The 13,086-nt window shown below is 50.7% G+C and overlaps 1 protein-coding gene across 1 annotated transcript in view; it reads right to left on the minus strand.

The window, feature by feature from the left end:
• The window catches only part of CTNNBL1 (catenin beta like 1), a 113,896-nt gene that overhangs the window by 52,474 nt on the left and 48,336 nt on the right, over window positions 1–13,086 (minus strand). The window contains exons 8-10 of the mRNA XM_054981738.1: window positions 6,478–6,550; window positions 6,112–6,170; window positions 4,071–4,219 (exon numbers count right to left, since the gene is read on the minus strand). Coding sequence (XP_054837713.1) covers window positions 4,071–4,219; window positions 6,112–6,170; window positions 6,478–6,550 — 281 coding nt within the window. The remainder of the gene's footprint in view (window positions 1–4,070; window positions 4,220–6,111; window positions 6,171–6,477; window positions 6,551–13,086) is intronic.

Consider the following 13,086-nt stretch of genomic DNA (forward strand, 5'->3'; position numbering starts at 1 on the left):
GAAATGCTGTCAGAAAGGCAGAGTGGACCTTTCTCCAGCAAAGACAGAAGGAGCTGCCCGCCTGGCTCAAAAAGATTTGGCCGGTCTAAAAGAAACTGGCCGTGCACCTGCAGTTCGCGGGTCTCCCAAGCAACAACAACTGGCCACCATATACAGCCCAGCGATTCTAGTCTCCAGCACAAGGCGGAGAGAAATGGATGGAGCAGCAGAGAAAAGGGAGGGAGAAGGGAGCCAAAATCCCCAGCTTGGGACAGGATCAGCCCAGCAAATCGACACGCGGTTAAACGGCCCAGAGATTTCTGATGCTCAGCGCAAAACTGAATGATTCAAAAAGGCTTTTGTATTGTAGGGAGGGGCTCTCAGATGCTTCGCTAATGAGTTAAGGACCACAGACTTCACCGCTATGTTGCCTATTTATTTATTTATTTAGGTACGTCATTTATAGTCCGCCTTTCTCACTGAGACTCAAGGCGGATTACACAGTATGAGGTTAATACAATCAGTATCACGTACATTTCAATACAATACCATTAGGTAAACAGAGACAAGTTTAAAAGACGTAGCGTTAGCAAGGATCCAAGGCAGAGTAGAAAAAACTCTGGAGCGAAACGTAATCAATTCCAGGACTAACATTAGGCAGCATGGAGTGATGGTGGTACACAGGAGTACATATTTAAAGCAGCAGATAATATATGAGGCAAAAATGGTGATGAAGTCTATGATCCCCAACTTGTTAGTGAAGCACCTGAGACCCCATCCCTACAATGCAGCCCTCCCATTTGAGTCAAAAGCCTGTTGTCTTAAATATGTGCTTCTATGAGCTACTTGTGCTTCATGTGGTCTAACGTCAGCCCTAGAATTGCTTCTGTTCTGTTTCAACATTTCTTCAACTCTGTATTAGATTCTTGCTCATTCTTATGTCTTTGTAAAATTGTGTTTATTGACCCTGTGGAATTGTTTATAGAAATGTCCTTGATATTGACTATACGGCTCTTGCACCGAGTAATCCGCCTTGAGTCTCAGTGAGGAAGGTGGACTATAAATGACATACATACATAATACATACATACATAAATGTTGTGCATGTCTCGATCCCTGGCTCCAGCCACTGGAGTGTCCATAGTAAGGGAGTATATTAGAGCAGATTTTAAAGGAATCGATCTGGAAGCATCTGAAGGACCACTTAGTGATCCAGGGAAGCCAACATGGTTTTGTCCCCAACAGATCTTGCCAGACCAACCTGGTTTCCTTCTTTGATCGAGTGACCAGCTTACTGGATCGGGGGAACTCTGTTGACGTGATTTACCTGGATTTCAGTAAAGCTTTTGATAAGGTTCCCCATGACATTTTAATGGGTAAACTGGAAGACTGCGGACTCAACTACAGGACAGTTTGGTGGATAGGGAACTGGTTGGAGGATCGCACTCAAAGAGTGGTGGTCAAGGGCATTTCATCAGATTGGAGGGAGGTGTCCAGTGGGGTGCCGCAGGGCTCGGTTTTGGGCCCGGTACTTTTCAATATTTTTATCAATGATCTGCATGAAGGGGTAAATGGACTACTCATTAAATTTGCTGATGATACCAAATTGGGAGGAGTGGCAAACACCCAAGAAGATAGAGTTAAAATTCAACAAGACCTGAATACTCTGGAGAAGTGGGCGGTTGTGAACAGGATGCAATTCAACATAGATAAGTGCACAGTATTACATCTGGGCCACAAAAATGAGAAGCACAAATACTGGACGGGGGATACACTTCTGGGCAGTAGTATATGGGAAAGGGATCTTGGGGTAAGAGTGGACTGTAAACTAAATATGAGCAGTCAGTGTGATGCGGTGGCAAAAAAGGCAAACTCAGTCTTGGGTTGTATCAAAGGGGCCACAGCGTCGAAATCGCAGGAGGTCATAGCCCCTCTCTATACTGCCTTGGTCAGGCCACACCTTGAGTATTGTGTGCAGTTCTGGAGGCCTCACTTCAAAAAGGATGTGGACAAAATCAAGAGGATGCAGAAGAGAGTGACGAGGATGATCAGGGGTCCAGAGACTGAGCCCTACGAGGAAAGGCTGAGGGCCTTGGGAATGTTTAGTTTGGAGAAGAGGGGATTGAGGGGGGACATGATTGCTCTCTTTAAATATCTGAAAGGCTGCCATTTGGAGGAGGGCAAGGGGATGTTCCAGTTGGCAGCAGAGGGTAGGACGCGAAGCAATGGGCTTAAATTACATGCACAAAGGTACCGGCTGGATATTAGGAAAAACTTTTTCAGGGTCAGAGTAGTTCAAAGGTGGAACTAGCTGCCTAGGGAGGTGGTGAGCTCCCCCTCACTGGCCGTTTTCAAGAAGAGGCTGGATGAATACTTGTCAGAGCTGCTTTAGGCTGATCCTGCACTGGGCAGGGGGTTGGACTAGAAGGTCTGTATGGCCCCTTCCAACTCTGTGTGATTCTGTGAGTCGGCACAGGACAAAGGGAAGTTTCATCAGACAAGCTAATGTACCCTTCAGACTAGCACCCAGCTATGTTTGCCAGCAGGCCCAGCAGAATAGGTGCACAGAGCCCCCTGAATGAGCTTTTGGCCCTGGAGGACCCTTCCCCATTTCTCTGGAAGTGCCTACTCAGAAGCAGCCAGGCTGTCAGGTCTGCTGCCCACAGTCCTTCCATATTGTTTTTGCTTTGCTGTATTTTTCCAGTAATATTTCCTGTGTGTGTGTTAGCAGGAGCAGCTTGGTTCCTGAGACAGCCTTATCTGAGATGGCTCACCACAGCGGCCTTGGGACAGCTCCTTCCCCACCTTCTGTACCAGCTGGGTAGACACCGAGGGTGGGGGGTGGTTTAGAGGGTTTGATATACTGTAGCAAGCCCCCAATACGTCATTCTCAACAAGAGGTCTATGTACAGCCAGAAGCTTGCTTTAGCCTTTGGATAATCTATGGACACTTGTATTTTCTGAATATATAAGCTCTCAATAAAGAACCTTTGACTCAAGAGACCTTGGATTTCTTGCTGCAAGGGGTGGGAGACGAAATCAGAGTATCCTGCTTTCCAGAGACTGACACAGGCAAAGACGGGGATCTTCGGGCCTAGCAAGTGGAGAACAGAATGCAGGGAAAATGTGAAGAAGGCACGGGTGGCTTGGGGCTTCCTGGGTGCCAGCTTCGCTCCTATCCTAACCCTTTCCTCTCTTTCCCTGCCACTGCCCTCCACTGCAGAGGAGATGCTCCATTACAGCATGTCCTGCTGACACTGGCGCTTCTTTCTCACTGCAAGGTGCTTGTTTCTTGTACAGGGAAGGACAGTGCTGCAGAAATGGAAGAGAGGGTTAGGATCTACCCCTCTGGGCCGCCTAATGACAAACTTCCGCGTCGGGACGAGCATGCTTCAGCGCCTCCTGATCAGTTATGAAGCCATCGAGGGTAGTTCCCGTCCCCCGCAGGCTCCTGCTGGTCTAGGAAGAAAACAAGGGGCTCCGCTGGAAGGCCAGCCTGCCAATCGAGGGATGCAGCCTCTCTCACAGCCTGACTCAGAAGATGCCACAGGGAGAGGAATTTTGCAAGAGATCCGGGAAGGAAAAGGAGGAGACGCAGGCAAGGGACCTCTGCATCAAGTGAACGAAGTGCACCTGCTAGTTCTCCCCCCAAATCAAACACAGCAATTGCCAGTAGCCCAATAGCAGGACCAACCTTCACCCCAAGCAGTTTGAATGAAATCATGATCAGCTGCCCACAGTTCCACTGGAAAGGCCAAGGAAAAGGTTTGCAAGGGGCGAGAGAGACTAAGCCCACCGGGCATCCCCTCCGTCTCTGTTGCAGCAGCAAGCCTGTGAGGGTGCCTGTCTGAACAGACTGCCCTGCCCAGCCACGCCAAGAGGGAAGAAGCCCTTTCTGCTCAATGAAACTGTCTTTGGCAGTTGGTGTAGCGTGTTGCACGGCCATCAGGCCGCTGCCTGACAAAGCCAGAGGAGGTGGGCATCCCCGAACTGGCTCCCAGACCAGAGGGGGGGGATCAGCCCCCCCCCCCCCACTGGCTGCCCAGAGCCCTCCCGGCTCGCATGTCGCAGAGCATCCCGGTCTTCCTCACCTGAGCATGAGGTTCATCAGCTGCAGGCCCTCCCCCTTCAGGAAGCGCTCCCGGTTGGAACTCAGCATCAGGGAGGAGCAAAGGGAGTCAAAGAGGTTCTCCATCATCTCCTGCTCCTCTGCCGTGCTCGGGTTGTGGCGCTTGAACACCTGCACAAAAGGAAGCCCGGAGAGTTAAGATCCTGCTGGGGAAACGGCCGCTGCATTTGAAGCGGGCCAGCTCAGAGCCAAGCTACAAGTGACGCCTGGCACAGGTCGGACACTTGTCGGCTTCCCTCAAGTTCTGATGGGAAAGGTAGGCGCCCTGGTCTTGCAGCTGTAATGGAGAGCCAAGCTGTAAAACCAGGACGCCGCCTACATTGCCCATCAAAACTTGAGGGAAGCTGACAAGTGTCCAACCTGTGTCAGGCATCGCTTGTAGCTTGGCTCTCAGAGGCAGGGATCTCCATGCTATGGCCAGGTGCGGCCCGTGCAGCTGACCCCACCCTTCCTCTCGGCCCGCCTCTGCCTGCTTCTCCCGCCTCTTTCCCTCCTCAGGTGTTCCTCTCTTTCAAGTGAGATGTATCCACACTGGCTGCCCTCCCTCACAAACCGCCCGGCCTGGCTGGAGGGAGGGAATGTGATTCCACATGGCTGACCTGCAAACTTCCAATTAGCTAAGCCAGGGGGATGGTGTGGGTCAGGGTGGAAGGGAAGGGGCTGGAGGGCCCGCCAGAAGCCATGGGATGCCTATGAAGGGAGCCAGAGGCGGGGATCCCCCAAATGTCCCTTTACTGTCACAACGGCTACTTTTGTTTCCAAGCTGTTCTCTGCTCCTGCCCTTATCCCCCCACGGGCATCTTTGTACGCCTGGACTTCACTCTGCCTCCCCGAATAAGAAGCTTTCTTCAAGACGCCAGGCCGGATGCCACCGTCTGATCGTGGCCATGGGCTAGTCCTCAGGGACGTGGCCAAGCTGGGCCTGGGCTGCACCAGTTCAGATTACAAGCGGAGAGAATCATGCAACCAGAAGGGAGTCCTCCTGGCACACACGAAACTAGCCCAGCAAGGAGGCAGCGAGGCTAGAACCCTAACCCTCCCGACAGCCTCACGTTCAGGGGACGAGGGGGCCACGTGGAACTGGGATGCAAGCGGTGATGTGAACCCCCGCAAGGACTTTCTTGCTCTCAGAGCTAGTGTACCTTTTGGGGTCCTGCCAATTTGGGGTGCTTATAGGCCTCGGGGGTTCTGTGCAAATGTTCAGCTGGGCTAGAAGCTGGACCGGAGGCACAGCTGAGAGCATTTGGTGCCAGGGACTAAGCATTAGCATTCACAGGAACTTAAGAAAAGCCATGCTGGACCAGACCAAAGGCCTGTTTAGTCCAGCGCTCTGCTCACACAGCCTCTAGGAAGCCTACAACAGCATCCTCCCTCCCCTGCTGCCCGGGAGCTGACATAAATGGCATACAGCCTCCTGCGCTGGGGGGAATGGACAGCCATCATGACTAGCAGCCACTGATAGACCCATCCTGCATGAACCTGTCTGCTTCCCTGGCAAAGCTTTCCAAGTTGGCAGCCTTCATCACATCCTGCTGTAGCGAGTTCCACAGGTTAACTATGCACTGTGTGAAGAAGCGCTTCCTTTTGTCTGTCCTGAATCTCTCGACCCTCAGCTTCAATGGACGGCCCCAGTTGTAGTATTACAAGAGAGATGGGCAAAGCTTCTCCCTGTCCACTGACTCCACACTGTATGGACCTCAATTCCAATAACCAACAATGCTTGTCGTTGAGGCCAGTTTATTCAGCCCCCCAGCCTATCCATGTAATAGTCGGCTGAAGGCAATTTACCAGAGAGGGACCAAGAAGAAGGGTGGAGCGTGGTTGAAGGCCAGCGGACGGGATCATGCACCCCCTTGGTCCAAGAACCCCGTGCTACCACTGGTCCTCTCTGCACCCCCCCCCCCCAAGTTCAGCTCGGCTCAGCTCCGCTCGCCACTCCCCGTTCCCCTCCCGCCTGGCTCCGGCGCCCTCACTGGCAGGCAGGAGGGCAGCGAATTACTCACTGATAACTGCTGAAGCAGCACATCGATTCCGTCCAGTTCCCCAAGCAATTCTCTGTTGTCTACAGGAAGGGAGGGGGGAGGGAGGGGGAGAAAAAAAAATGAAGCCAACTGTCAGATTTTACAGCCATCTAACACGGGTATATCAGCAAGCAAAATCAATACGGCTTGACAGACTACAGAAGCTGCCACACGAGAGAGAGAGAGGGAGAGAGAGAGAGAGAGAGAAAGAGAGCTTGCAGGCAAAAGCCGGGCGAAGCCGAAGGCAGGAGACAGGCAGAGAGGGGAAAAAGAGAACGTGAGCGAGTGCAGAAGCGGCCCGGAGGCGAGCCAAGCAGGCTGCGCCGCTGCTGGAGGGACACAACTCACCATCTTTGTTCTGCAGAAGAATAGCCAGCACTTCGCTGCAGTAAAGCTTGTTGGCATCAAAAGGCATCTTTGCCTGCGGGGAGGAGGAGGACAGAGATGAGCATCCAGGACTCAGAAGTGCCCAGGGGCCCAGGCAGACGACTCTCCAACTGGCACTGGGCACTGCAAACCAGCACCACCCCTTGCCACAGGCGTTTTCCCGGAGATGAGTGTCCGGCAGCCTCCCTGGGGAACTCGCATAGGCCTGGAGTGCCCCTGGCTCTTCCTGGGCTACCTTTTGCTCCCACATTCCGAGCAAGGGAGTCTCACACGCAAGAGCGGCCAGGAACGCTTTCCTTCCATCACTGTCTAGCCACAATGCTTGGGCAGCAACAATGCAGAAAGGACGTCTTTGATGGCTGCCATAGAAGACAGACAGCCGTCGGCTCCCCTGGGCCCTCCTGCAAACTCACCAAGGGCCAGACCTCTTTCCAAAGCTTCCACAGGCCTCTCTCCAGGGGCAGGCTTGGGGGGGGTTGCAGTTGTTCTGCTTTTGAAACTGAAAATTCATGGAGGAAATGATGTACAGGCTAGGTGGGTGGCAACTCGAGGAAGGACCTTAGTAGTCACGGCACCAAACCCATGGGATTCCCTCCCTGCGGAGATCTGTTGACCCCCTTCTATCATTATCTTCCACCTGTGGGCAAAGACTTCTCTGTTTCGCTTGGCATTCCCTCACAGATTCTTCTTCCCATTCATGTGCCTATTTACTTACTTCATTTCCACCCAACCTTTCTTCCCAGCGGGGACCCAAAGGGGCAGACATCATTCTTGCTCTTTTTTAACCTCACAACAACCCTGTGAGGTAGCAGTAGAAAAGAACAAGAGTCCAGTCGCACCTATAAGACTAACAAAATTTGTGGTAGGGTAGGAGCTTTCGTGAGCCACAGCTCACTTCTTCAGAGACAGCATGAAATCTAGCTCTATCTAAAGAAGTAAGCTGTGGCTCACGAAAGCTCCTACCACAGGAGCTACGGGACTCTTGCTCTTTTCTGCTGCTACGGATAGACTAACACGGCTACCCATCTCGATCTGTCTTCTATGAGGTAGGTTAGGCTAAGAGGGTATGACTGGCCCAAGGTACCACTCAGCAAGCTTATATGGCCAAATGGACCTGGTTTCCCCCCAGATCTTAGTTCAATACTCTAATCACTAGACCACACTGGTTCTCTGTGTGTTCCAATCATTTGATATCTCTCTATTTGTATATTAGGTTGTTTTAGCATCCTTATTGTTCACTGCCTTGAGGACCCTATCTTGGGGGGAAAGGTGGACTAATCAAACCGGGTTTGATTCCCCACTCCTCTGCTTGAAGCCAGCTGGGTGACCTTGGGTCACTCACAGCTCTCTCAGAGCTCTCTCAGCCCCGCCCACCTCACAGGGTGTTTGTTATTGTGGGGATAATAAGAACATACTTTGTGAACCGCTCTGAGTGGGTGTTAAGTCATCCTGAAGGGCATTTGGTTTGGGAAGGCTGCAAGTTCTGCAGATCTGCTTTAAGAAAGGCAAAACAGTATGAACTAGATATATAACTAATTAAAGAGGAAACAGAAGTGGTTAAAGACTCCTTATGAGATGAACCTAGGCAGGTCATGAGAGGTCAGGAAGGGGGTTGCATCAGTGCTTAGTTCTTGTGGCCTCTCCCTACATGCTCAGGATAATGCTGATCGCTACTTTGGGGTCAGGAAGCAATTTCCCCCAGGCCAATTTGGCTAAGAATCCTGGTGGCGTTTTGCCATCTTCAGGGCATGGAGCAGGGGTCACTGGGTGTGTGTGGGGGGGGGGGGAGGTAGTTGTGAATTTCCTGCATTGTGCAGGGGGTTGGACTAGATGACCCCGGAGGATCCCTTCCAACCCTATGATTCTATATAAATTGAATGTTATTATTATTATTATTATAAAAATATTTAATAAATACAAACAAGTAAATGTACATCCTTGCTACAAACCTTCAGCTGCACAGCAGACCAGCTGAGAACCCCCGGGGAAGATGTGATGACCACCCCCCCCCCCATGGCAGGTGCCACTACCTGCATGAACTGGGCATGCAACCCCCAGAGCAGCCTCGAGGCAAAGCACGCGAGGACCACCACTGCCGAAGTCTGCCGCGCTTGCTGCCTTGGGGGGTGAGAGCCAGAGCCAAAGAGAGAGTTTGTCGTGACATAAACTGATTTGCTGGGGTCCTTTTGGGCAAGGGGTGGGCAGAAAACCCCTGCAACTAATTGCTAGCTGTTGACACTCTAGAACAAGAGGGAAGACGCTGGGCCTGGTCCAGTTGGCCTTTCAATGCCACTGTCTCAACTTTAGCAGCAGGCCACGGAGAGGACACCTTGCTGTTCCCTTTTTAAATCGCTCCGAGAGAACCAAAGAAATGCACGAGTCCATCGTTCTGCAAACTCTAGCGGCTGCCACAGATCTGCAAGAAGAGACTGGCTGCACGCTGGACCCTGAGTGAGGCACGAGTCTTGGACACGACAAGCTGAGGACGAGAAATTTGGTTCAGCATCTCAAGAATCTCGGCTTTCAGTTTTAAGGAAGGCCCAAGTTTATAGTTCTCCTGGATGCAAAGGTCACCTTGAAAGCAACAGCAAGGACTTGCGAGACTTCCAGCAACTGAGCTGGCAAAACATCTGAGGCACGTGAACATCTCACAGGACTGTTTTGCCGCGATGTTATGGGAAACATGGCAGCAAAGCCGAGACGGTGGGCCTGGGGGTGGCAAAGTCTGGGTTTTTCCGGTCCTGCCCCCACAGGAGCCATTTCCCCTGCTCCTGTCCCCATGGCTACAACTACGTAATAGGCAACCCACAGCAACTTATTTATTGGTCACAAAATTCAAAGCTTGGTCATTTTGCTGATATTATTTGCTATTCAAATTGTTAGGCAATCAAACGATTCATACACACACACACACACACACCCATGTGGTTTAAAATGGTAAACAATCAACTAATGAAGAACCTCAATTCAATATTATAAAGTGTCTAAGGTATCAATAAATATATCAGTCAATATATAAACCCGAAATGAATACAAATACAAGACATGCAAACATTAACTACAATCCATACAAAATGTGTATTGGAAAAATAGCCTTCTGCTCATAATCATCCTAGGTTGTACAGGGTTGAGGTAAGTCCTTGAACGTTTTAGGCAATTAGCCTTATGTTGTAAAGTCCATTAAATGTTTTAAGGCAATTGTCTTGTGTTATTAATAATTTCCATTTATATTTCTTTTCCAGGAGAAAAGAATTCCAACGGCTCCGCCCAACGAGGAGCCGGCTTGCTCAGTCGTTTTGAGAAGCTTTATCAAGAACGTGCTGTATCTGATCATATTCTCCTGAAGGTATATTTCCTAGTACAGATCGTACAAAAATGCCCTCTCGTAACAACCCTCTCGGTGCTTCCCTTCCCTTCCCCCTTGGATGCCACGAGGGAGCTTAGTGTTAAATCAGTATGTCTATTAGTGTCTATTGAGGGTGGGAATGGCCACCATGGAAACTGGAGAGGGGAAAAGTGGGGAAATCTGCCATCTGGAAGTCCCTCTGCCACCGTGCTCCATCAGCAGCCACAGCAACACCGGGACTCCGGTAGGAAATTGCCAGGTGGAAAAGACCTAACATAATGCTGCACCTCTGCTCAGACTCGGCTTACAGGACACTTGCCCCAGACATTGCCAGAAAGACAGGCCAAAATGCACCACTAGGATATTCCTTGACCAAGTCTCTTTGGAATGAATGGGAGCTATACGATGAGGTTTTAAACAATCAGGCCTTCCCTTTGAAAAATAGTTTCAAGATTCCCAGGCAGAGTCCAGGGAGAACAGACACCTTGTTCTCATTTTACCAACGGGGAACACTAAGGCTTCGATGACACCTGAAACCAGAGAGTCAGAGTGGTAGAGAGTTCGCAAGGCAGGGGCTTCTGGCCGTATGTTCCCCGGAGGTCGCTTTGATCAGCCAATAAACAGCTGCTGATTGTCCCTGGCCCCAGGGAGGTCCACCTGGCCTCTACCAGGTCTACCAGGTCTCTGACCTGGTGGAACTCTCTGTCTGAGGAAACTAGGGCCCGGCGGGATTTCTTTCTGCCGGGCCTGCAAGACAGAGATGTTCCGCCAGGCATTAGGTGGGGGCTGGGCTGTCCTCTCGCTGGCCATACCACTGAAGAGCACCCACCACCCATGCAGGAGCTCATAAATGTGGCGCAGGGCAGGATGCAAGAGCTGAGCCCTGTGTCTAAAATGCTGTATTTTAATATTTATATCTGCCAATTTTAATTGTGTATGGAATGATGTTTTAATGTTTTAATTGTTTTTAATCTTTATGTAAAAATCATATGTTGTTACATTGCCCTGAGCCTGTCTGACGGGGAGGGCAGTCTAGAAGTGTAATAAAATAAATAAATAAATATAACAAAATCCAAGCACAAAAAGCCGCAAGCAAGCATCGCTACCTAGTGGTGCAGGTGGTATCCTAGCACAGGAGCAGAGCACCCACGGAGGCTGCAGGGCCACTGAATTCACACTCAGAAAGTGGGCCAGGCCCTTGCAGTGACTGCCCCCTCGTGGCACCCTCCCCCACCTGGCTTTCATCAAACGCCATCAGCTCCGTGCCATCTGGAATTGAGAAAGGTATGAATCCCGCACCAACCTCTGGGAAATGTGTTTGAAACAGCAAAACTGTAGCATAATTACTATTTGCACAAGTTTCTAAGGCTTTCCGTTGGCAGGATAATTATAAAGCAGAGAACGATTCTATGTTTAAGGCAGACCTGCTCAGAATAAAATGAGAGGAGCAGTTTGCTGTGCGTGTGCGTTTGAAAGAGAGGACACCGTTCTGTTGCCACCTGCAGCAAGAGATTACAGGTTGTCCCCGGCTAAGGACAAGCACTTGGGATCACAGAGGAACATTTGCACCCCTGGGCAGCGTTGGGAATATTTCTTAAAAATTCAGCTGCCCTCAGAGTGAGGCAGAGCACAGGGGCCCGGCAAAGAGACTGCCCGCTCTCTGCTCAAAGAGGGGAAAAAAGGCAAACCTGTTTTTATCCCCCCTTATCTCCTTGGACTCAAAGCAACAAGAAGCTGCAAATGCACAGAAACAACCTAACGGTGAATTGGCAAGAACGTGGCCGGTCTGCCCAAACCCTCCGCCGAATACGCTCTGAAACGAAGCCTCAGAAGCACTCTGCCGTCCGCCTAGCCCAGCATCCCGCCTCACACAGCGGCCAGCCAGCGACTCCGCAGGGCCGACAGGCAAGGCCTTCCCCAGATGCTGCCTCCTGCCTCCCGTTGTGGAGGTTCACTTTAGCCACCACGGCTAGGAGCTGCCGGTGGACGTCCCCTCCGTGGAGGTGCCTGAGCCCCTTTGAAAGCTGCCTGGGCCTGTGGCCGTCACTACGTCCTCCGGCAGCGAATCCCACCATTTAATTGCTCCTTGAGTCAAGCGGCATTCCTTTTTGTCTGCCCTGAACGGATGGCCCGTCAACTTCACTGGGTGTCACAAGTTTTAGCACTTTGAGAGAGGGAAAAAATTCCTTCCTTCCTTCCGTCCTTCCTAGAATATACTCTCTCCGTTCATACTTGTTTTTATAAACCACTGTCATGCCCCCCCATCAATCATCATCTTTTTCCAAAGCTGAAAAAACAAAGACCCTTCAGTCTCTCCTCATAGGGAAGGTGCTCCTGTTTCATCTCGGTTATCCCTCTTCTGCACTCTGCGGGGTCCTTTCCGAAACGTGGCGGCGGCCAGAACTGCATCTAGTCATCCAAACGAGGCCATCTCAGAGATCTCTACAGGGGCATTACAATATTGGCGGTTTTATTTTGAATTCCTTTGCTTAATAATCCCAGGCACACGGTTTGCCCTTTTCGCTGTTGTGTCACACTGTGTTGGCACTTTCAATGGGCAGTCCACTATGACCCAAGATCTTTCTTTCTTAGGCAGCTCAGAACCCAGCAGGATAGATTTAAAGTTAGGATTTATTGTTCCAATGTGCATCACCTTACACTTTTTTATTATTATTATTATTTATTATATTTATATCTCACCCTTCCCGCAAGCGGCCTCAAGGCAGGTCACAACAGAAGATAAAATATATAAAGATAAAACCACAATCAATTAACACAGCTTTCTAATAAAACACCTGCTCACCATATAAAAACCATATAACATTTGACGGAGGTGGAGGCGCGGCTAAACCATCCGTAGCCGCTGATATATGGGGGGTAGATGGTCAATACCCCCTACAGACATAGAGGAGACCGGGAGAAAGGCTCATTTGGGGGAAACCCTGATGGCCTCCACCGTACACCTGGCGGAACATCTCCGTCTTACAGGCCCGCCTGAAGGAGACAAGACCTTGGCGGGCCTGGGTGTCCTCAGACAGAGAGTTCCACCAGGTTGGGGCCAGCACCGAAAAGGCCCTGGCCCTGGTTGAAGCCAATCGAGCCTCCTTGGGGTCAGGGACCACCAGACGTGCCTACACTGAACTTCTTTGGCATACGGTTGCCCACTCAACCAGTTTAGCTCTTCACAATCCACTCTGGTTTTCACCATTCTGAATAATTTGGTA

Source organism: Eublepharis macularius, chromosome 5, assembly GCF_028583425.1.
Source record: "Eublepharis macularius isolate TG4126 chromosome 5, MPM_Emac_v1.0, whole genome shotgun sequence".
NCBI lineage: Eukaryota > Metazoa > Chordata > Lepidosauria > Squamata > Eublepharidae > Eublepharis > Eublepharis macularius.